The sequence below is a fragment of the Haliaeetus albicilla genome, chromosome 2 (assembly GCF_947461875.1).
Source record: "Haliaeetus albicilla chromosome 2, bHalAlb1.1, whole genome shotgun sequence".
In the NCBI taxonomy this organism is placed as follows: Eukaryota; Metazoa; Chordata; class Aves; order Accipitriformes; family Accipitridae; genus Haliaeetus; species Haliaeetus albicilla.
In genome coordinates, this window is record NC_091484.1 from 20034752 (window position 1) to 20059917 (window position 25166).

At 36.2% G+C, this 25166-nt stretch overlaps 1 protein-coding gene across 3 annotated transcripts in view; it reads left to right on the forward strand.

The window, feature by feature from the left end:
- The window catches only part of BBS9 (Bardet-Biedl syndrome 9), a 334638-nt gene that overhangs the window by 84217 nt on the left and 225255 nt on the right, over positions 1–25166 (forward strand). For 2 of the 3 annotated variants that reach the window (XM_069809142.1, XM_069809140.1), the window contains exons 18-19: positions 401–573; positions 3326–3478. In XM_069809142.1, the coding sequence (XP_069665243.1) occupies positions 401–573; positions 3326–3478 (326 nt within the window). Of the gene's footprint in view, positions 1–400; positions 574–3325; positions 3479–6268; positions 6812–25166 lie in introns of those variants that run through there. The other variant, XM_069809153.1, reaches the window with a different exon arrangement.

Sequence of the window (25166 nt, forward strand, 5' to 3'; positions counted from 1 at the left end):
TGTGTTATGGCAGAGAATTGCAGACAGCCTGTTGTTATGACTTAATATAATCCAGTAATTCTCTTGTTTCCTTATTATGGCAGTTCTTCATAGCTTTTTGTTCTTCATGAACAGGCCCATACTCTGAAGTAAGTAGTCCTGAAGCAGTAAATACTTTTATTTTGTGCTACAAAATTGCCTGTTAAAGTTAGGATAAAACAGAGAGTATTTAGGACTGATGTAAATAAAATACAATTATTTCTTTAGCACTAGTGAACATGTATCTCTTATGAAAATCTCATATAGACTTTGGATACAGTTAGCAAGTTAAATTTGTGTGTTATCTAAACTATGTTGTGTAGTGAATGTATGTCGCTTAAATGTGTGTTTATTAGTCTTGTATTTGTTCTTGTTTTCAAAGAACGATATAGGATCCAGAGTGATCAGTTAGAAGACCTTTGGCTGATAACAAAAGAGCTCATGCTTCGACTCGAAGAACATTTCAAGAAGCAAAACTGCAAAGATTTTGCATGTACTTTTTCTGGTTCAATTCCCCTGCAAGAATATTTTGAACTAATTGATCGACATTTTGAGGTATGTTACATAATATGTGAATCGTTAATGTTCTGCTAGTTTAAAAATTGTATGTTGTGCTATGATTTATCAGATTATAACTATAGCTATCACAGGCATTTGTCTTTCAGAAAATAGAAAGCTGCATCTAGGATAGTGGTGGAAGAAATGTCATCATTTATTTTTTAACATACAGAGTATGCCTTGCCTCTGAAACAGCCCTTGTGACTAGCAGAGTGCAAGTAGCTAGTGCAGTCTGCAAATGATACAAATTACAGTACTAGTATTTGCCCTTCTGCTCACTGCCTGTACAGAAGCCATGGGTTCTTCATTCACTAATGTCATGTTAGCTGTAAAATTGTTTCTAAAATTTGTCCCTAGTTTTAGACTACTTTACTCTTCTGTAATAATGAAGCCATGAGCATTTTTGTTTTTTCTGAATCATCCTGGTAATTATATAAAAAGTCCCTTCAGATTTAAAAAACTGACTGCCCTTGTAGAAGTAGCATTGGAGACTCCAGGGAGTTTACGAGACCAGATATAAAATAAATTTAATTACTTTTTCCTGTTTGGTCATGCAGATGACAATGAAAAATCTCCAATAGTTCAGCTAGCTTGTAGAAATAGCTTATTGTCATGGTTTAACCCCAGCTAGTAACTAAGCACCATGCAGCCGCTCACTTACTCCCCCCGACCCAGTGGGATGGGGGAGAGAATTGGGGAAAAAAAAAGGTACAACTCATGGGTTGAGATAAGAACAGTTTAGTAGAACAGAAAGGAAGAAACTAATAATGATAACAATAACAATAATAAAATGACAACAATAATAAAAGGATTGGAGTATGCAAAACAAGTGATGCACAATGCAATTGTTAACTACTCGCCAACCGATGCCCAGTTAGTTCCTGAGCAGCAATCCCCCCCAGCCCCACTCCCCCCAGTTTCTATACTGGACATGACGTCACATGGTATGGAATAGTCCTTTGGCCAGTTTGGGTCAGCTGTCCTGGCTGTGTCCCCTCCCAGCTTCTTGTGCCCGTCCAGCCTTTTTGCTGGCTGGGCATGAGAAGCTGAGAAGTCCTTGGCTTAGTTCAAACATTACTTAGCACCAACTGAAAACATCAGTGTGTTATCAACATCCTTCTCATACCTAACTCAAAACCAGCAGTATACCAGCTACTAGAAAGACAATTAACTCTATCCCAGGTGAAACCAGGACATTTATAAAATAAAATATATGCACTCCTTCCCCCCCGCCTTTCCAGTAAAAAAAAGAGAATAGCTATTTGAAAATTTCTATTAAACTTGTGTAACGGACAAAACCAGCAACATATGTATGTAAGAGTGAGGCATACTATTGGATGTTCTTTCATGCTACCAAATTTTCTGTGAGGTGGAGCCATCGCCACACAGAAAGATGGAAGTTGTAGCTGGGATTCTCTGGGATGTTTTAGGGAGTCAGCCTAGATCCATGTCTGTCTCTCAAGCACATGAGTTATTCTGTTAGTCTTTCAACTAATTTGAAATTCAATAGTTTGGGTTTTTCTTCTTAGTGACTGGTATTATAGAAATACCTTAAACATAGGCTTCATTAGATTGTATGACAAGCTTAAATACATTGAAATTTGAAATATAGGTGTGATTGCTGGAATGCTCATTTAGGATCTTATTATGTTTCAGCTGGCTGAAACTTTCTGAAGTTTCTGAAATTTTAGAATAATTATCTGGTCTAAAAAATATCAAATGATCTATCAAGGGGATCCTAATGGTCCCATCCCTGTTAGTTTCAACACACTGTTTTTTGGCAAGCTTGGGAGAATTTTACCCAAGATGTCCCTTCTTTCTTCCTACTTCTAGAAAAGCTGCATAGTGTTTCTTTTTCTCTTAGCTTCCCTGAACTGTCCTTCAATAATAATGTAGTGGCGGAATGGTACATTTGCTTATTTTTAAATATAATCTGTTTTCTAAATTTAGGAAACTTAATTTTTCTGCTCCTTTTGGGGCACTTTAAAATGGATGTGTGTCATAATGCTCACATGTGGAAAGCTGTGTGACTTAATGTTTCTTCTGATAACTTCTGCTAGTTACAGCATGTCAGTTGTGCACAGGAGTCCCAGCTTTTTGAAAGGACTCACCTTTATTTAGTGATTTTTGTGTTAGAGGCATGTACTAGAAAATGCTAAGGTGATTAAAAGATAAAATAAGAGTTCTTATTATCTGGTCATTTGATGTACAATGTTCAAAGTTTTGTGAACACTTCAAGAGAGTTTTTTTGCTATAGCTGATCAGTATATATAAAAAGAAAACGGATTTTACTTCAGAAAAAGACAATAATTCAAACAGTGCAGAATTTAGTTATTCTACTTATGCTTTAGGCAATAACCATTTACTTTCTACTGCAATGAATATCAAGTCCAATACACTGTGTGTATGTGTCATAAATAGCACACCAAACCAAGAAGAAGCCTTCAAATCCTGGTTGTGAAATTTCACTCTTGTTATTAGGCTTCTTGATGAGATATTTATGCTTTTTCACAGATTATTGTGGCTGTTGAAAATTAGTTTTGTTTTCCATGGCAAATGATCATTCTTGAAAATGTTAATAAGCTTGACGAGGGGTGTAAAATATGAAACTAATATAAATGACGTTATCAGATTTGAATAATACACACTCTCCCAAAAATTCTACTATCATTCTCCCATTTCATTTGGAATGTGCATACGTAATGTATATGACCCTTAACCTGAATTCTTGAAAACCCCTAAATTGCAGCTACGTTTGAATGCTGAAAAATTTCAGGAGCTATTATCTGAAAGGGCTGTACAGTTTCGAGCTATTGAGCGGCGATTGCTGACACGATTCAAAGACAAAACTCCTGCTCCTCTTCAACATCTGGACACCTTGCTAGAAGGAACGTTCAGAGAGGTCAGTACAGTTTGATTATGAGCCTAGCATTTCTTTACGTTGTTGGTAAAACTTAGCTTGAAGAATATAAGCTATGCTTTCCTGGTTACATTTACCATCCAAGAGACCAGGAAGCAGTAATTTGTTTAACCTAATATTCCCTGTAACTTTCCAGATGATTTGCAATGGTTTTATTTAATCTGCGACCACAAAATCTTTACTCCTGGATCACACCAGCTTGACAGCACATAATTCTTTCCTAACTTATGTTGATAGTGTAAATATTTTATAGTTCATGTGAAAATATTTTATAGTTCATAGCTTGTGTAAATATTTTATGGTACACTGTAAACTGGTGGAATGGTTTGGCTGGTGTAACATTCACAACAAAATTGTCTGAGGCTGACCATGTCCTTCCTTATGGGGATTTTATGTTCTAATCATTTCAGAATGCGATAGCTGCAGAAGAAAAATGTTTTAAAAAAATTCATTCCTAAACCATCCCCATACTGGAAGTACACAAGGAATAAACCAATTTTTCTTCCTTTTCCTGCCTCAGCCCTGCATTGATTTAGAAAAACCTTTTTTTCATGATGTGTCCCCTTTGCTAAGAAGTTACTTTATGTGTTTTGTGCTTTTCTGTTGGAGGATCTGATTTTACTTTCTAACATGCGTTGTTAGAAAAGCTGAGTCACAATTAGATTACTTGCTGGAAAAAAACCCTTACCTTTATGTGCTGTTGTATATCACAACTAAAAAACAGATGTGTTAAGGAAAAATATTTTTCCTTACTCTTTGCTTTAAGAAAACATTTCTCTAAATTGGAGAAAACTGCCTTTCCATGTATGATTATACATGAGTCAGATTTGCCTTTATTTCAGTCTTTACTGTGAATGAGTTAACTATGAGATGGTTTAAGTTTGAAAGTGGAGGTTTTCTGGTAACTTCAAGAAATACTAGGTACTGTTGATATAGAGATGTGATTCTTTAACAATTTGAAATGGCATGGCTAAATAAGCCCTAAAGATAAACAAAAGTGAGTCTCTTGCGTCTCTGCTTTTGCTGTGTAGAACTGTTGCCTTTAAACTTAAAAGGAACTGGGATGGGTTTGACAGTTTTCTTATGCAGTTGAATTGAAAGATGAGTTCTGAGGATATGACAAAAATCAGGTGGTTGAAATAAATGCATATTGCAGATACTTATTTTAGTCCCTCAAACCAAATTAGATGGGTGCATTTCTTAACAATTATTGTTGTAAGCTTTTTTAATTAGAATTAGTGTAGTTGAAAGGAGAATGAGGAGAAAGATTTCTTTCCAGGGAACAAACACATTTTTCCACATTTGTTAAAACTTTGGTTTAGGCAAGTTCACATTTTTCTTGGTAGATTTCCTTTGTCATTTTCTTTTGTTCATGTGAACCCCCTTGCAACAAAGAAACGTTGTTATTGTTAGTACAAACAAAAGTGTAGTAAAATAGTAATTGCCATAGAGACCGCACTGCTGCATATGTTGTTTTGAAAGTGAGAGCTGTGGTAGGGTTTAATATTGTTTCTTTGCTGTGTGGGTGAAATGAAGTTGCTCGATGATGCATTCCCTATATTAGAAAAGACCTTGTTTTCTTTAATTCAGTATCATCATCTGTCTTTATCTGAACAAGTATATCTAATGCAAATACTTGGAAGTATTCAAAATATGGTACATGTGTTTTCAGTAACGGAATAATGAGGTTGGATAAATACGAACAGTATAAAGTCTCGCTCCAAAAATTCTTTTAAGCATATAGCCTTTTTGACATTGGAATTAATATGATTGTATTTTTGAGAATACTGCTTTTCAGAAGAATTGTTCAAACAAGTTGTCTCTATTTTTCCTTTTGGAAAGTTGTCTGGTTTGAGCACCATGGTTGTGTTTAGTAGTTTTCTTAATGCAGAATGCATTCAATGAAGAATGATGATCCATAGACTTTTAGTGGAATGACTCTTATTTGCTTCAGTGTAATTTGGATTGAACTCTGAAAAAGTGATGTAGAAGTTTTAGGTTTTTTTGTAATAAATATGATAAATCCCACAAAAAAAAACTCTGTTAGAAAAGAAATTGATTTTTACTCTCTTAGCATTCTCCGAGAATCTCATCTCCTCTCTTATGTTAAATATTTTTATAATGAGAAAAGAAAAATTTACATTGCTTTATCCCCTCATTTTTCACCAAAGAAACTGTTAGGTACAAAGAAAGGTTTTGTTACTTTTTACATTGGGTTTTGCAGTCAGAAGGGAAATGTACATGTTTTGGTTTTATAGTATATTCCAAATCTTTTCATCTAGAACACGAAGGAGTTTCCAGTTACTATGAGTATGTGATTTTATTATACTTTTTAACCCAGACTCCCCAGCATTTGGGCTCTATATGAGTTACATTCTTAATAGAATAACTATTATAGCTTAGGATTTTTTTTTTAAATTGAAGCTATAATGGAGCTATAATGTAACTTCTCCAAATCCACGGGGATATAAAGGTGCCTCTTATTGCTTCCCTTATTTCCTTGCATCAGAACAGTTATACAGCAGATATATAACCTTTTTGTGAACAGCCTTTTAAATACAAATCAAATAATGGTGAATATTCAACTCGTGTGGTTTCATTGCCTAGGTGTGATACATACCTACTTTAGACTTACTCTGTACAGTTTGTTTGCCCACCTGCAAATTGTTATGAATTGCTGAACTGATTTGAATTTTACAACTGAAGTAGATTGTAAATGTTAATTTTCAGATTTTCAACTTCAAATAAAAGTTGTGTTTGTGTGATATGTAGGTGGATGTACAAGGTGTGTCAAACCTATAGATGCCAAACCACAGAAAATTCATCAAGCTGCATTTGATTCTCTGGTAAAAAGCATTTCTATTTATGAACTAAATTTTTGTATTACTCCTTGTACATTACCAACATAGCAGGATGTATTTAGTGCTACAGTAAAATTACTAATGGGTTTACTATAAGGAAACTTTCACCTTACTTTTCATCTTCACAATAACGGAGAAATGTATAAGCAGGCATCAGTGTGTGCAATGATGAAAAGCTTGCTTATAGTTTTATAGTCCTGTTTAATCTTCTAGACTTTGTCTTTCTGAAGTAATATTCTAGGTCTAAATAGATTTGAATGACTATTAACAACAGTTAACAAATAGTGACATCAGGTATTCCATTTTGGAAGGAAAAGAAAAGCTGTTATATATGTAGTAGCCTTGTATATTATATTAGAAAAAGGGAATATTATTCTTACAATGTTTAGGAATGATTTGTAGGAAGATGCTATGAAAAGAATGGAAAAATCAATTTGCAATAGATTCTATTTGTATGCCTATGAATTAATTTCTTGATTTCAGGTTAAAAAAATTATGAGTGCAATTGGATGTGCTGCCAGCTCTTGTTCTAAGAAAGGAATTTAATTAGATAAATTTAAAAGCAATTGAACAGTAGTTGAGATTGCATAAATGTTTTGTAGTTTAGAGGACTTCAAATATTAAATGAGATTGCAGGAAATTTTATAGTAGCTGGTGTAAATAGCATGTACTTTGTATAATGCTCAACTAGTAGAGTTGTTATTGTTTGAAAGTGTAATTTAATAATCTTTAATCTCTACAATGTGTTTCCTGTCATATTAAAAAAAAGAAATAATCATAGTTTGACAGTAGCTGCAGGTGCCTGCCCTGGAAATATAATTTTCATGCATTGACTCTTGACATACATTATTTGGGTTGCCAGGTACAAGCTGGAATTAACAAGTGTCATAAAAATCAGATGGTTCAATTCCTTATTTCAACCCACATGTATTTCATCCTGGTGAATCTAAGCAATTCTAGCTGTGTCTAGGTGTAAGCTGTGTTTAACCCTGTAACCATGTTTAGAAGACTACTGCAGTTACGTTCTTTTAGGGAAAGAGGAAGATGGATGTATTTTAAATGTGGGGTGGAGTTGTCCTAGGGCACTAACTGTTGCTTAACCAATTTTAAGTACTTAAAACATGAATCTGAGAGAAGATTGAACAGTTCAAGTTTACAAAAACATGTAATGACAAAGCAATCACTTCTACCTTGCATTGTATTACAGTAAAAGATAGCAAAATTAAGACAAATCATGAATCAAACAGATTTATCCTATATCCCCACACTTCCACCATCATATATAATAGGCATAGCTCCCTTCCTATTCTTTGATGCCACTATTGCACAGTACCTCAGGTTTCCCCATGTTCTGAAGCTTCTTCATCCCCACCCTGTAAAACCACTAATTCATTTGTGCTTCCTAATATTGACATCTCAGGTTTTACCCATGGCCTCAGCACCCACCATCAGTTGCTTTTTTGTGCACTGTCAAGCCAGTGCACTAGTGCTGACTGGCAGTAGCCACCTAACCAGACAAGATGGATGATATCCCCTGTCTCAGTAGAAATACTAATAGTGTCTCTCCTCTCCCAGTCTGCTAATTTAGAAAATATATAGAGGAACTTAATGATTTCTGGATCTTCGTGTCACTGTAAAATTTTGTGTGGTCATTGGAAGTGGCAGTTACTAGGAATGGACTGACAGAACAAGTCCCATATAAATGGTCAGCACAGTTGCATAACCTGAGACATCTAGGCTTAATAACTACATGTTCTACAACAATGGGTCCTTATTTTTGAATTGGTGATACATTTTAGCTTTTCTTTCTTTAAGATACTTTATAAATTTGAGAGTGTCTTTCCATTAGTAAGAGGACCTAACATGGTTTTCTAAACAGAACTGCTAGAACTAATTGATACTGCAAGTTTATTCCCTTTATTTTCTCCTAATTCAGCTATTCTGTCGTGGTCATCTTATTTATACTATTACTGAATAACCTGTCTCACAGAAATACTTGGCTGTAAGCAGCAATAAAGTGGCTTCAATGTAATTTTCAGATCTTGCTCTGTGAACAACTAGAAGTTGTTCAGTTCATTCTTCTGTGTTTAGTATATGGTTTGTTTTTATCTTGGCTGGTCATGGTCTTGCATCTTGTGAGTTCTGCATATGAATTGCAGAGATTCACGCACATAGGAATTTTTCACTTAAAAACTCTGCTTGAAACAAGGGGAAAAGTATTCAAGTAGTCTTTCAGATTTCATGATGTGCTCACAGGTTACAGTTTACGGGGAACAGGAACAAGCACAATTCCTACAGATTTTTTTCAGTGTAATCTCCCTCATTTGTTCCCCTTCAGCATTCCTATATCGTTTATCTTGTTCATACAGCTAGCAGCACTGGAAAGTAAGTGTAGCATTTCACCATCGGTCTATTAGAAGTGGTCAACAAACACAATTGCTTCTAGGTAGAGATACCATGACTCCTCATTTAGAATAAAGAAGGCAATTTCATCAGGAGGATCCATTTTAATTCTTTACACAGCAGTAAACTGTGTAGGAATGTGTTACCTGTGACTGAGAAAGCTTTATCCACATGTAAGGGTAGCCATTTTCCCTGAGATATGTGATGTGAGCTGTCCCTCACATATATAGCCCTGGATGTTAGTTGGGGATCTTGAGCATTCAGTAGAGACTTCTGGAGAAAGAGATGAATTTTGCGAAGGTTTTGGAATTCAGATGTCTCTAGATGAATGCACTGGGTTTTTTAATTAGTAGTGTCAGGGGAGTTGCCCTTTCTCTTTCCTATGACAGTTTTGGAGAAAGGTGCTTCTAATATTTTCAGAACTTTATGAACTTCATAACACAACTGTTTCTTTGTCATAGCCTAATTTAAACAGAAAGATGGAATATTTCATGGTTTTGAGATGGAATTTAAGCAATTGTGCTATGAGTTCATGCCAGCTGCTAAAATTTAGGACTGGCCCACAGTTTCATGCCACAGCACAGGATTGGTATTTAGGTACCCTTATGTTTGTTCTTTGTTTATGGATAACTCTTCTTGCAACTGGTTTGATCCTTTTGGAGCCCTTCAATCCCATGTTATTTTCAGAGTGACATTGAGTAGCCATATTACTTGACAGGATCTGTTCTAGTCTTGAAAGTTGACATGTAAATAATCAAATCTAAACCTAACTTTGTAGCATTCTTTTTCTCAAAGAAAGAAAAAAAAATTGGAGCAACACCTGGTTAAAGCATGTAGGATATGACTTGCAGCTTTGTTTAAGTTTACTCGAAAATGCATACACAAAAAGAACAGTCAGCTCATGTTAAAGAGTTAACTAAATATTTTTTTAGAAAAGCATCCAGAAAGAGAAAGCTATGATACAATAGACTTTCAAGGTTAAATGTATGGAGAAAAAGCAAATCTTTTGTATCCCTGGACATAATTTAGGAGCCCATGGGAAATGCACTAAAAGTTTATGTTTCTTGAGGTTTCAGCAGAATGTGTAATTAATCTGAATTTTGGACAGAACTTAAAGGAACTTAGAATCCCTTTGAGCACATCTTACTTAACAAGACAATTGTGAGGAATATTCACCCTAGTGCTGCTGATCATGCATGTTATATCTCTCTTTCAATCTGGTTTGTGATCAAGCAAGAGTGTTGAAACCTTGTCAAGCAGTATTTTAAGTATTAAAATACTGTGTGCCAGTTCTTGTCCGTTTTATAGTATTTGACACTATCAGGCAAAATTAGTTTTGGGTGTAAATCACAATTGAGATAACTAGTTGATTCTGAATTGTATCTTCCGAATCATATGATTTCCTCTCTGAAATTTTGGCACTTCAAATGAAAAGCCATATTCTAATTAACAGTTCACAAATATCTAAGGGTAAGCATATTTTGTCCCTTTTGTCTAACACTTTTGATCAGTTTTCAGAACAGATCTTAGCTGATTTAAACCACCATTATTCCAGAGAGCCTGGTTTATAAGACACAGGGTTCTGGCCCAGTGTTTAAGGGGCTTGCCTTTATGGCTGGGGATGTTGTCATGTGTCTGCTTCGCCTCTGTTCAACACCAGCTAGATGTGAATATGATGCCATCTGGAAACTTTGCACCTGTGTCAAAGTTGAACAAAAACCATACTACTGCACCTTCCTCATAGCACTGCACTAATGTAGTTATGTGGCTCCCAGTTGGAGATGGTTCATGATCTCCTGTCTTTCAGCTGCTGTGGAACAATTCTGTGACTTTCCACACCCTTCTCTGCAGATCTGTTTTAAGCTTTTGCTGCGCTGTTGGGTGCTGTGACAAGCACAATTGCAGGTGCTCTCTGTCTTTTGGTCTCTAGGCACGCACTCCAGGTTTGGTCTTGTATCTGTTATGTATCTTGCTCAGACTTTCCTGGAGTCCAGTTAACTCAAACTGATGACAGCTATTTCAGCTTTGTCCAGTTCCTGATACTGAATTTCCCCACTACTGACGGTGTATGTATTGACACTTGGAGTAAATGATAACTGAATTCTGCAAAGGAATTTTTAAATGTGCATGTGCATTTTGTTGTTGGCATGAAAAATACAGCTATGTGGAAAACAGAGCCATGCCAATTGGAAGGATCTAACTTACTTTCATCTCTTCAGCAAGAGATTTGGATCTTGTCCCTGTCTTTTGAGAGAAAGCACAACCTCCCCTCTTTGCTTCTGTTTGTTTCCCATTTTTCCCTGCTCTCAGAATAAGATTCCCCCAGCTATCAAATAACACACTCCCATTTGATTTTTGGGTCTCTTATTTCTGGTGCTTGGTTGCAGACTCACATGATTGAACTAGGTTCTCTACAGTCAGGTTTTTTTGTTTTAGGGAACTGGAAATACTCTAGGTTAGTAATCCTTTGTGGTTTCAGGCTGTTAGGTGGAGTAATTTCTTTTAGTATTTCCATAATGATTTCAGAGCAAAGGTGAAGAGTATATCAAAGGTAAATGCCTTTGCCCTCCTTAGGTGTAGGTGATTTATAGGTAGTAGTACAAAAGGGTATATGTTTGTGTACATGTGCACATGCGTATATATGTGTACATACACATAATTCATCATATCTTTATTTCAGTCTTCAGAATTGTTCCTGAATGTCGTTTTAGAATCGTGTATCTTAAGAGCCAGAATTTTACTTCTGTGATAGTTGATACCAACAGGTCCAGCCCCTAATATACTAAAGAAGAAAACATCTTCCCATTTTTCTCCTTACCTCATGTCCATCTACTGATTTAGGAAGCTAGGCTCTTTATTTCTAATCTGTAATCTGCTACATAGGTGTAATACAAAATAAGTATTGGCATTGCAATTTTTAAAGTAAACATAATTTTCTAATCTTTTGAAAGCATAAGTACTGTTCCTTGCATTACTTTAACACTTGCAATGTGTGGAGCACTTTGATCCTTGGTGGTTTGTGGTCGTGGCAAATAAAGTTCATTATGTTCTATTCACTAAAACACATGGATTGTCATTAAAGGTCCATTAACTCTTTGTTCAAGCCCCTTAACTCCTTTCCTTGCTTATTAGTTGGTTGATAAAAATCTCAAAAGTGATCATTAATGATTGAGTATTCTCTCTAGATTGCACTTCTGACACACATGGCCTCAGGAACTCCACATTTTGTGAATGATTCATTCCTTGATTAGTAAAGACTTTTACCTCAAAGCAAAACCATTAGGGTTTATCATGCATGACTTAAAGGCTATACATCGCACCCGCTCCTGTAATAGTCATTTTCCCCAGATAATGTCAGTGAGAACTACACCCATAGTATAAATTAGCTCTTTTTGGCTTGAATAATTATGCTGTTCTTTGGAGGAGTTATATTTAACTTCTCTTGTTTTATTGCTGTTTCTGCTAAATGTAGTTTTTTCATAGCCCGTAGAAGTAGCTTATTGGCTATTACATATAATTAAAATTCTCTATTTTACTGGTGTTCAAGTAGTGTTATGTTTCTGTTTCCCTAAGACTAATTTAGCTTTAACAGTGGAATACTTACAATGTCATCAAAGCCCCTTTTTATTAGAAAATATATTCCAAAAATGTCTGAAAGTAGTTAGCTGTGCTTGGGAAGCATATATTAGGATTGCTGGCACAACTTTTCTGTATAGTGGTCTGTGGTAGCAATTACTTGCTCCAATGTGGGACAGTCTTCACTTCAGGTCAGTCAGTTTGTGGGGAGGGGGATTAGATGCATGTAAAAGCTGGAAACAATACAGCTGTCACAAGAGAAAGAGGTTGGAAATAAAATGCCCTTGTGTGTGGCACAAAGCACCTCAACAGGGATCTGCTGGACTGCATTCAGTCTGGCCTGTCACATTTTCCATAAAGGAGGGTTTCAGCTACACTGTGCTGTGTCATACAGCCCTATCTACTGAATTACTCCTCTAGAACCTGTGAATAGCCAGGTTTGAACACACACTGCTCTGTTCAAATCACTAAAGGGCCAGAGGTGTGATTCTATTTAAATTTTTTTTCCCCACTCCACCCTGGGTGGGGTTCCCACTTTAGAGCTGTTGCACCAATGTGACCTATCAGAGGGTTCCCCAAACTTTAATTCAGTCCTCAGGGGTATGTGCAGGTTGTACTCTCTGGTGTATAAAGGCAACATCAGGAAGTGATTTATGTCACTTCTTGTGATGTAAATGTTCTTTGGCACATCTTGTGACATTTGTTTCATTGGCTAATGTCTTTTTGAAGGGGAAAAAGTAATATTCCTTTTTTAGGGATAGATCTTGTATCCTCAGCCTAAACATGAGCTCACCAGACTGTATATGAGGGCTTTCTGTAGGGACTGAAAGAAACCTGTGTGCATTTGAATGAATGAAAATGGAGCCGGTTGGCTACAATTCCCCGGAGAAAGAAATACTGCTAAGTCTTATTTCTTTGAAAGAAATGTCATATCTGATAATCTGAAATACCAGATACCTGTGCTGAAGCTTAAATCATTGACAGGCTCTTTCACTGGGAGAAATGTACTCCATAGGTAAGAGAGGAAGTGCGATGCAGTAGTGTAATCAAAACTTGAATAAAAAAATTCATACTGTCTTCATAGAAGGATGGAAAACACTTATTTCATGCTCCTTAGAAAGTTTTCTATATGAGCCCTGTAATTATGCAGTACAAAAGCATTTGAGGCATAAAAGCTATACAGCTGAGAAGAATTAGTGAGCATACGTGGTAGAAGATACAATGGTTACCTTGCGAGTTTGCATACATGATCTTTGTGAAATTGCTCATTTTAATTGAGTGGTCCAGATGTGATGAATTAAGTGAATATTAAATTATTATCAGTTTTGGTTAATTTCTGCATGGAGTACTGAGAACATTTTTAGTGGCTTCTGATTGAATTTTAATAGTTTGCTTTTGGGTGGCTACTATACTTGTTTTACCAGCGTGACCATGGGTGCTGTGCCTTCAGGTAGCTGAAATAACATTGAACTAGGTAATTTTCTGGTGTAAACACACGAAAAGTGATACTGATTTATTTGATGGACAATAGATGATAATATTGCATTGTGGTTGGATGGCAAGTATATGTTGGTTTCAAATTCATGCTGAGTAAATATTTCGGAGACCTTCATCCCTGGATTCAGTGAAATGCTTGGGTTCATGTTAACTTATATGTTCATTATACCAACAACTAAATAATAAGGGGGAAAGCTACGTATGTCATGTAATTTAATAGCATTTTATGCCAAACTCCGGTTTAAAACAAAACAAAAAGACCTGTCTCCTCCCCCTACCTACCCTCCTCCCCCCCCCCCCCCCCCCCCCAAAAAAACCCCCAAACCCCACCTGGGAAATAAATATTTGAGGACCAAATTAACTAAATTATTTACTCATCTAATAACAGATGAGTTTGCAGATTTTGGTGTGAGTTGAGTATTGAAGTGGATTTGGTTACTGTTGTATCTTTACTGTAAACCCACCAACACCAAGCTATTTTATCTGCTAACTTAATCTAAAATCATTTTACATCAGTCTCTATAACTACTTATTTCCACTAACACATGGAGAATGACCATCTAAATCACTGTTCTGTTGATCTTGGGTACTTGTATAAGTGTGACATTTAATTTAGTCACTGATGATGGCTGGCCCAAACTGACTTGTATAGACCATTGGTCTACTCTGTAGACCAATGTCAGAGGTGAGAATAGACCTCAGGTCATCAACCCCCTGCTTGCCCAGTACATCTAATAATACTGCTTACGTATTCATTGCACACCCTGATCAGCTGAGCTAGGATTCTGCTTGGTATTACTTGCTAGAGGCAGTATAGTAGTGGACTATGGGTTCCTGAAGGAAAAAAAAAAATCAAGAATAGTATAAACACTTTATTAAAAACAAAATAATCTGTTTCTTTGTGTGTATGTTCCTTGCAGTGAGCTTGGAGCTGCTGCTCTAGCCACTACCTCTCTGAGGAAAAATGTAACTTGTGTGGTCATTCTCCCAATTTAGATCTTTTTAATAAAAGGTACAGTTTATGTTGGAGCTAAACTGTTGGTTAAATTTGTAAATCGACAAGAACAAACGTGAAAAGAACTTTCTTCTCTATTTTTTCTTGCCAGTTGGCATCTCAACAGGTCTATTTTATGTTTCAGTTGTGCTTAACTACTGACTTCCACACAGTAGGTATTTCTACATTGTGAAGCCTTTAATTATTCTGTTGTGGATAATTTAAACCAGTATGAAAAGGAAAAAGGTGGTTAATGCAGGAAAAGTTGGTGTAATGAACTGAGTGTGTCAGAAGTCAGGAAGGAAGAAGACAGTAATGATGAATATCATAACTACAGAGGTATTATTTTAAGGCTTCTATATTTAATATTCTGCCCATTCTGCTTGCCTTGAGTTCTTTGACAAAGTTCTGTGACTGCCAATTTCTTGTTTTAATATTGGCAATTTGTTATGGATACAGACTTGGTATTATTTGGTTATCTGAAAATTAAGTGTTTGCTTGAGTCCCTTGTTGGACAGATGACCAGGACACTGAAATGTTGAAGTGGCAGGTTTTGACAGTGACAGCTGTAATCCTTATTTTTCCAAAAAGCCTTTTGGTCAACCTAGAAAACATGATGTATGAGTGCTGAAGACTATAGTTGCCAGGGAAGCAGAAGTGGAGAAAAAGACATTATATATCACAGGAACTGGATTTTTTAAATGGTATTTTTAAAGGACTCATTCCATTTCCCTTTAGGAAATTTGAAATTATTTGGTGTGGATAACATAATTTTTATCTTGTTCATTGTTTATACTCTCAAGGACAATATACTTAGAAAAAGTAACACCTATTAAAGCCCTTTGAATTCAGAGTCTTTGTGTCTATTTACTGCTGTCAGCAGGCTCGCAATGTATTTAGGTTGAAGAGGTTAACATGCATACCTTGGAGCGTTACTTTTATTTTCTGTTCTGTGACACTTAGCAAAATCCCATTATACAATTGAGTAGTATTATAATATTAAAATTTTAATTTGTTCTGCATTCCGTTTTTTTTTTTAAGATTTTTTTCTTGTGCATTGGCCCATGCGTTTTGTATAAAACCTATAATTTAAACACTACACCATAGAAATGCCCTAAATTAGTAACCTTTTGCCTTTGCTACCTTAATTACATCTAATTATTTAGTGCTTAAAGAGCAACCTCTAGCTATTGGTTAGATATTTGCTAGCTAATTAGATTTGTCATGTTAAAGAAAACAGTAGTAGCCCTTGCCTCTGTTCTAATTTGAATGGGGTTTCAGAGTTTTGAGAAAATTCCATTCTTTGCTGGAGGAAAAGTAAACTTTTTGCATTTTCCTTGTTTTTTCATTTCTCCTTAATGAGCATTTCATTGTGCATTAGCTGTCTGTAACATTCCAATAGGCAATTGGAAGTCTGTCTTAAAATAAGTATTTTCAAAAAGACTATTGTGTTTCAGTATGTTCTATGTCTTCTAGCTACATTTATGCCTTTTAGCTTTTATGAGCATCTGATACACTCAATTTCTTTTCTCTTTTTATTGTGGAAACAAATACGAAGCAGATTACTTGTTGGCTACTAATAGCTGTCTTTCAGATTTTTACCCCCTTTTGAGAAGAAATCTGTATTGTTTGATCAGAATCACAAGGAATATGATTCATTAAAACATATGTTGAGTTGTTTCTTCTGATAAATTTAAAGATCCTTTCTCCTTCTGTTTGTTTTTTTAACTGTATGCAGAAATTATGAACTGCAGAAATTATGAACAGCTTGCAGGTTGACTCAATCTTCACTATTTTATTCATGTCTACTGGATTGTATTTTTGCATTTTATTTCACTTTATTTTTTGCTATTTTTTCCTTTGTATAAAAGCACGTGAAGAGATTGTAGTTTGTAATTGCAATTAGTTAGAATTCCATTATGTGAAATTCCCATGTCATCCTGCTTGATTTCCTCTCTTGCTTTTTTTTTCCCGAGATGCACAGTAGCAGAAGCTTGTCTACAACAGATTTGTCTATCTGACTTGATTCCTACCCAGTACTTAACTACTGCTCTCCTTACCTAGTTCTTAAATTGTTGCCTGCACTGTCCATTTGTTTTTGGAAGACCAGTGTCTCCAAAAAGCTCCTTCACCCATTCTTCACATATGTTTTCTTACATTACGGGTTAAAAATTGCAGCATGGCATGTTTACAGTTTGAAGTGTAACTCCCCATTTATGTTTATTGTTGTGATAATCACTGACCATTTATTTTTAACAAAGGCACCAGAGACAAATGGAGAAAAAAACATTGATACAAGTCTTTGTCTTGCTCATGTATTTTTTCTTCTGTGGGAAACCCATCTATGGAACAGAGAAGCACTTGGCCTCTAGTATATAAATTTGTTCCTATGAAAACCAGTTTTAATTTCTGAATTAAACTTTTTTGAGGGTAGTGGTGGGGGGAATACTAGCAGTGCCTTTACAGAGAAACCAGTTGGCCTGTCCAATTTTAGTCTAAGTACTTCAACCTTTGAAGTAGATAGTTTTCAGATACACTTCCATTTCATGTTTTGTTTCCTATGTCACTGTTTATCCATTCTATGTCTGTAAGCTCTGAAACCATTACTTCACTACTCATGTGAGGATTTGATTGATTTGTTGATTATTGTCTGTATTTATTCTTGGTTTTGAATTCAGCAAGGCAATCTGTAAAGGTGTAAAGGCAATGACTGCCTAAGAGGCCATGTTGTTTTTAAAAAAAAAATAAAATTTAAATTCTATGGAAACCTTTCCCTGAGAAGAGTTTTTGAGATTTGTGTGGATTACAAAGCATTAAGAAGGGTCGTTCCTTAATTTTCTTTCCGAGCAAAAATGCCAAGACACAATTTTAGCAGGTATTAGTAAAAACTGTAAAGTGTGCTTTGTGTTCTGGGACTGATGCCAACATCTGTATTTGCAACTCCCAAGACAGGTCTAAGAGTGAAACCTTTTCCTCATTGCTCTCAGAAGACTGCTAGAACAAGCCTGTGACATTTGTGTTCTGTTGCATCTGTGTTATTTACTTCCCCTTCAAGAAAAATTTTTTGGGGGGGGAGAAATTTATGGTCACTGCAAAGGAGTTTACTCCCTGGGGGCAAGAAGGGAAGGAAAGAAAAAACAGTCATAGCCCTTTGTTTCAATCACAGGTGCATTTTTCTAGTAGGAGGTCACATTTAATTTGTGAGCATGTTTGGGTGATTCTGGAGCAGATCCTCAGCCAGAATGAATTGTCATGGGAGTTAATAGTTCTGACTGTTAACACAAGCTGAGGTTTGTTCTCTAGCCTGGTTAAGTTTCTTCATTTTTTAATGAGACAAATGGGACTGTAAATTTTAAATTTTCATAAAATGTCCAGTAAATTGTAGTCATTTTTTTGAAGAGATTCAAAGTCTTGTCTCATTTTCTGTAAATGTTATAATAACCTGTGTTGTCACTTAATTTTTTTGTATTTTGATCAGGGATCAAATAGAGAGGGTTAGGTTTCTGTGCATATGTTCCTTTTTTAAAATAGTGTGTTTATCAGGTGAAGGATAGTTAAAATGGTGCATGCAAGTCTGGACCCTTCCAATCTGTTTCAAGAGGCTTTTCAGTGCATTACTGAGGCACTTAATTTGTTCTAGTTTTATCCTGAGCAGTAGGGAGCTCTCTTTAATCCTGTTCTATCTAGGACAGTTTCAGGTGCTCTTTCTTTTAAAATAGGCCACTTTATTAGGTCAACTAAACATGGATTTAAATGTCTAAATTCTGGTTTGAAAAATACATGTGCTTCAAAACAGTACATACTTACAAGAAATAAGATTCCTGGATTTTTCCCTCTCTCTCTCATTAACTTTTGCATTGCATACGGAACAATGTTGCTTTCAGTTGAAAAATGGATTGTTCCAGCAGAGTGCAGCAAAAGACAAATACTGTAAATATGCTTAGCTTTCCTGTCAAGAGTTGGTACATTGTAAAAAAGGAAGAACTTAGATGAGGAGCTCATAATTCATAAAATACCAAATAAATTATAGAGGAACTGTATAAGAAGATTGCACTTTAGTTAAGTTCTTTCTCCAGGTTTTTCCTTCTGCACTCTGAAACATCGGTAGAATTTACTGGGAAAATAATGATTAAAGTGCTAATATATAGTGAATAAGTAAAGTCTAAGATCTCTCAAGCATTCCTGGTAAATAGAAGCAGAACTTTGAATTGTAGGTAGCTAAATGCTACTGGTTAGTAATTTATCTGGGGCTGGAATGCAAGCTGGTGGAAGAGTGGAGATTGCATTTCAGGATTTTTCCGTTCTTCCCCATATTTAAGCTATTGGACTCCCCTGCCTTTTATAATTTTAGCTACTACTGTTTTGGTCCCCGTCCCGTGTCCCCCCCGCTTGATTGCTTATAAGGTAGCAAGCCTTATTTTTTTGGCCTTTGTTTCACCATAACATGCAAAAATTTTCTTTAGCTTTTTGAAGCCTTACTCTAAATGACACCATTAAGAAAAGATCATATAGTTACCTTGACCCTCCAAAATGTAAGTAAGAGTAGTGTGCAAATAGTGGTTTCTGGATAATGTATACAATTTGAGTCAGTCTTCTAGTTTAATCTTGGGGAAAATTCCCAATGATGCAAAAGGATTCTTGCATGTTCCTTATAAGTCTGCATGTCTAAACTCAGTTTAAGATATTCTTTCTTCATATAGGCATAGCTTTGCTGGATGTTAGCACTATAAAAGAATAGTGAAGAGACCACCTAGAAGCATAGTTTTTTATAACACTAAAGCCAGTAGTAGTTTTCAGAAGCTGAAAAGAGGAAATTTAGTCTTAAAACATGTTAATGAGTGTAAGAGCTACATATTTAGCTAAGAAAAAAGTGAATGTATGTATTCAGAGATTGAAAATTAAAATGGATATGTAAAATATTTCTTAAGAAACCTCAAAGGAATGCAGTTTTCCTTAACCCATCTGTTAAAATTTATATAATTTGAATCAAGCCATACATTTTTACTAATAGTTTCTAGTGTTGTTCCCATGTCAGAATCTGGATTTAGAGCCCTAAGCAGGCTTCTGTTTTCACTGTTTGGGTTGCAGCCCGATCCCCTGGTCCTCCTGATCCTGGGTTTCAAAATGCCTTGTGTTGCCGAAGTTGAAGTGGGAAATGTTCCCAGACGAGTTCATTCTCAGCTCATTAATCAACACGAATAGGTCAAATGAGAGACTGAGGATGAGTGAGTCTGGGATGGCCACCCAGTCATTTGTGGGCATCATCCCCACAGTATGCCCTCCCATCCTTCAGTGGGTCCCCTTCCCCTCTTGCCACAAGTGGCTCTTACCCGACACCTTTGCCCAGTAGAAGTGCAGAGTCTTGCTTGTTGCACTAGTCCTTTCCTCCTTCTACTCACTGGTCAGATGAGGACAGTTCCCCAGGGCATCATGAGACAAGTAACCTATGGAGAAACTAAAGTTGCCATGCTGAAGGAGTAGGGATGTTTGTTTGGAGAGAAATCAGAGCAGGCTTTTCGGAGGCTACCACAGCATTCCAGTCTGCTGCAACCAACACTTGCCCAATTTTCCCATGTCCTCTGGCTCTAGCAGCGGGTGGTAACAGCCTCTGATATATGCTGAATGATTTTTTTTCTACTGTGACCTTGAATCTCTCAGATGGCAATAAAAGTTTTTGTTTAAGTTGAAAAAGCCTGGGTTTGGTTTTGATCAGGATCTTCAATGCAGTGTGAAGTAACTGTAAATTTCTGGAGTACCTGTAGACTCCAGTTAGGCTCAAGGCACCCTGTGTATTGGATGCTGTGCAAGCAGAGTAAAGTGTTGTTTTTTTTTTTCTGAAGATCTTGCCATTTCACTACACCAAATCCTAACCAAGTTTTGAGTTTAACAGGTCTAACATCCTTGAGTAAGGATGAAGGTCAGAGTATTTAGGAGGTATTTAGGAAAGCTGTTACACAATAAGATGATTCTGGATTCATTTCTTGGCTTTTCTAATACTGTTTTTGTTTAAATTTTTGGATCTGTCTCAGTCTGTAGTCTGAAGGGAATTAGTTACTGACCTTTTCCATACCAGAAGATCTTCACAGAGCAAGAGCAGTACAAAGCTTATCTAGTATTTTTCTTGCCTCAGCTTTGTAAAGACTTTATTTACAAGAAGACAGAGGGGAATACATTTAAGAATCACTCACTAATGAGAAAATGCAGTTGTTGGAATGGCCATTATTCTTGTGAAAGGGATGCTTTATTTTACACAGCACATTGTTAGCCTTGGTAAACTAAAGGAAAAGTGGTCAACAAATACAGGCCATAAGGATCATGAAGGAAAGTTTAAAATTCTCTCCAAATAGCATGGGACATGTGGCAATGACTAATTTTAGGGCTGCCCTACTGTATTCCTTATCTTAACATTTCTTTTGTGGTAGCACAGTGTGGCCACGCTCAAGTTAGAACCCTTTTCTGCAGGCAGTCCAAACTTAAAATACCAGTCATTCCCTCAAATACCGTACAATCTAATACAGTATTTCTTTGTCCTTTTTTAACGTAATGGGTACGTTCATACTGATTGACCCCCCTCCTCCCCCCCCCCGCTGCTGTTTGGAAGTTGGAAACAAGGAAAGATAGAAAATAAAGTGCTTAGAATTTAGACAAACAGCATCTCATTGTTTTACAGAAGCATTGCTTTAATGCTATAAAACCAGATATTTTAAACTGGCACTGACAGCAGTTAGGAGCCGGCCTCTGACTTTGTCTTCTGGCAAGCCCAGCTGTATACCTGCCAGCTGAGTGGGATTTCTGTGTAGGTAGTTTTTATTTGTATTTTTAGTTGCCAGTTGCTTTGAATTCTGCTAGGAAGACCACCGGTAGATCTGAAATCACAACTTGAAAAACTTGAAGAGTTTACAGATGGCTGAGATAAAGGTGTCATTGCAAAGATATAATAATAATAATAATAATAAACCTGAAGATAGTAATAAAAGCCCTTTGGATTGAGGAGACTAATTGGGATGATAATTATATGCCTTGATAATTATCAAGCTGGGAGTTGGTAGGTTGGTTCTGAAATTAATATATAAAGAACGTCTCTTTGAGAGCCACTTTGTGTAAGTAATAGAATGAAAGTTTCAAAAATTCAAGTAGCAAGTGGGAAGAATGTTAAGATAGTGGCTACAAAGAGCACGCTCACTGTTTGAGTTTTTTTGAGATGAGGAAAAGAGAAGGTGGAGTGTTGAAGAGAATATGATGTGCCTATGTTTTTCTGATTCAATGATGATACAAACTACATGTCCCTGGACTGACTATAGCACATGAACTGCATGCAGAGAAAGAGGAGAGATTCAGGGCCCTGGAATACAGAGCTGTCTTTCTTATCATGATACCAGACCCTTTGCAGCCTTCATTTTTACTTTTCCAGGCACTGCAACTAGTAGGGGGTATTTATAATCTGCACAGAGTCTGACTGTTCATGGAGGTTGTGGGGGGCCGTAGGGAAGGAGATCTGAGCCTTGGATGGATTTGTGAAGCCTAGAAGAGAGGTAGGTGCAGACTGTTTTGAAGTAAGGTGTTGTGTAGGAAAGCACTTTCTATGTATAGTTATCAGTGCTAGTGAGACTAAAAAAGATCGATCTTAGCTCAAGGGATGTACATGTGGGTGAATGGCTGTTGCTGTTGGGTAATAAAATAAGAGTTTAGGAAGACTGGGGGCTGGAGGAATGTAGTAGAGGTTGTACTTGGAAGAAAAGATGGCTAAGATGATACAGTGAAGAGAGGAGGAGAATCTGGAACTTTCAGACAAAATGAGACAAATTATTTTTAAACATACTACGTTGTCGTAGTCTTTAAATCTGAATGATCGATTTATAGAGGCCTAGAAATTATTTAAAACAGGAGTGGGCATTTAGATTTTGTGTGTCCTGATTGGGAGGGGAAAGGAGGGTGGAGGGGAAGAAAACCCAGAAAGTACAGAAGCTAGTCATGCTTCAAAGCAATAATAAATATTTGGTAAAGATAAAGCAGCATTTATGCTGCTTTTACACTTTTGTCACTGTTGATTCTTTTCATCTAGTAAAGATAATAAATTAATAATCATAAAATATTTGTGTTTGAAAGTTCTTCCTTGGTTTTCATGAAGAGTATTTATTTTCCATCAGTCCATTACAGTGTAACATTGATTGGTGCATGTAATGTATTATTCATACTGTTCTAGTTTCATCCCATTAGCAATGCCAACATTATGCTGAATTCTGCAGTGGTAATCTTCTGTGAAGTGTCTTTGTACAGCGACTTGTGCTGTGGTTCAGTTCCCGTTTCACATTTAGTGACAAGACAGAGCGAACAACAGTACCTTACTGATATTACTCAGACTTTGTTCCCCCTTCCTCCCCCCAATGCAATGAGAATCATAAATGTACTGTAGACCTATAAACTAAATTGTGAAAGGCAGAATGTGTATGAGAACTGGTTTATTTTTAGTTTTTCTATTATATCTTTGTTTTCCTGATAGCTAATGCCTTTAGAAGAGCCAAATAACTAAAACCATCACATTACAAAAAAAAACCCAAGAACTGAATTAAAAACAGCCTTCAGATAAAATAGTCTGGCATTTTGGTCCACATGTATGATCCTATGGGTATAATTCTGATCATGTAAATTGTTGTGTGTAGAACTGATTTAAATATGTGCTAAAGCTAGCTGCTCAGCATGGTTAAGATTATTGGAGGTCTGCCTCATGCTAGTACAAAAAAAAAAGAACTTTTTCATTTGAATCTTTAATATTTGCTTCTTTAGCATTTAGTACAGGAACTTTTTTCATGTGCAATAGGCCCAGCCCAATGTCCATCAAATTCAATGATAATCTGTTCATTGACTGAATGATTTGGGCCTGGTCTGGTTAGGTGAATACTTCAGGTTTCTTTTTTTTTTTCTTGGAAAAAAATGGACTTCACCATTCACTATTCTGAGAATCCAGGCCATAAAAAATTGAAATCTCTAGACAGATGAATGAAGATTAATTTAAAAAATATCTTAGTTCCTAAATACTTAGGATGTGGAATTACAAGGAAATAAAATTAAAAGTTTGAAGAATGTTTTTTTCCAAATGTTTTCATTTTTTAAAACAGCTGTGTAAACAATGAAACAATCTCTTTCTGGCATGAATACTTCAAAAAAATCACATGCTTTAAGATGGATGTGTCATGAAGGAGAAATGGCTGGCATCTCTGAAGCCATATTTCTTTGGATCTTTTATTGGAGACGGGGGAGCCTGAGCAAAGTTGGAAGGGCTGTCTGAGAAATTGGAAGCTCACAGATCAACCAAGCTGACTCCTACAGTTCTGAAAAAATGAGATGAGGGGTGGCAAAGAGTCTCAAGATTTTAAGGGATAAATATGATAGAATGAGGGATGGAGGCAGCTTGAGGTACAAAAGGAATAGATTCAATAGTGAAGGAAGAATATACCAAAGGAATAGAAAACAAAAGTTTAAAGGAAAAACAATGATAGTGAGGGAGGGTGAGTATTTTTGTTTTAAGTGTGTGCTTATTCTAAGAGGCATGGTTGTACTTTGGTCTTTACTGGGGTTGGGAAAAAAATTTGCTCAGCCTTTTGGAGAATAAATAGGCTAGCATTCTTTAACAGGCTCTGGATATTCTGAAAGGTACTTGCTTGTATATATGGATTTTTTTTTTTTTTTCTGTTTCTCTGACAAGGAAATGTGCATACTGGAACTTAAAAACACTGACCTTTCAGAGCTTAAATGAAAATGAGATAGAGAAAACTCAGTTATTTACAGCAGTGTTGTCACATCATTGTAGTAAAATTTTATCTGTGAGGTGGTGAGTGGATTTTAGTATAGAAAATGCGGTAAGTTACTGTTTTCAGTGAGGGCTTATATATTCAGGCTTTCTTTGATTTTACGTTAGTTTTTACAGAATAGACTTCAATTCATTGCCTAACATGTTTCTGTCAGTTTTTCAGAAACACGTTTGAGTAGACTGAGTGCTTAAAATACTTCATCTTCATTAATTGCAGCATGCACGTATATAATGTCAGACAACTATAACAATTTGGTTTTAAAGAACTGATCAAAATCCTAATTAAAACAGTACAGGATGAACCTCTTTGCTTGCAAAAACCAGGGAAGAGGCTTTAACCATATGGTCCAAAAATCAGTGAAATCCCTGCCTGGTGTATTTCCTCCCCCCTTTACCTGATAATATCCAGCACATGAGGAAAAAGGTATTTGACCTTCATAAGAGTGTTACATTTGAATGCATTCCAGTGAATAGGGCAGTTATGGGGAAAGAATTTGGTGTAGCCAGAGTAGGATACACCATAGGCAAACA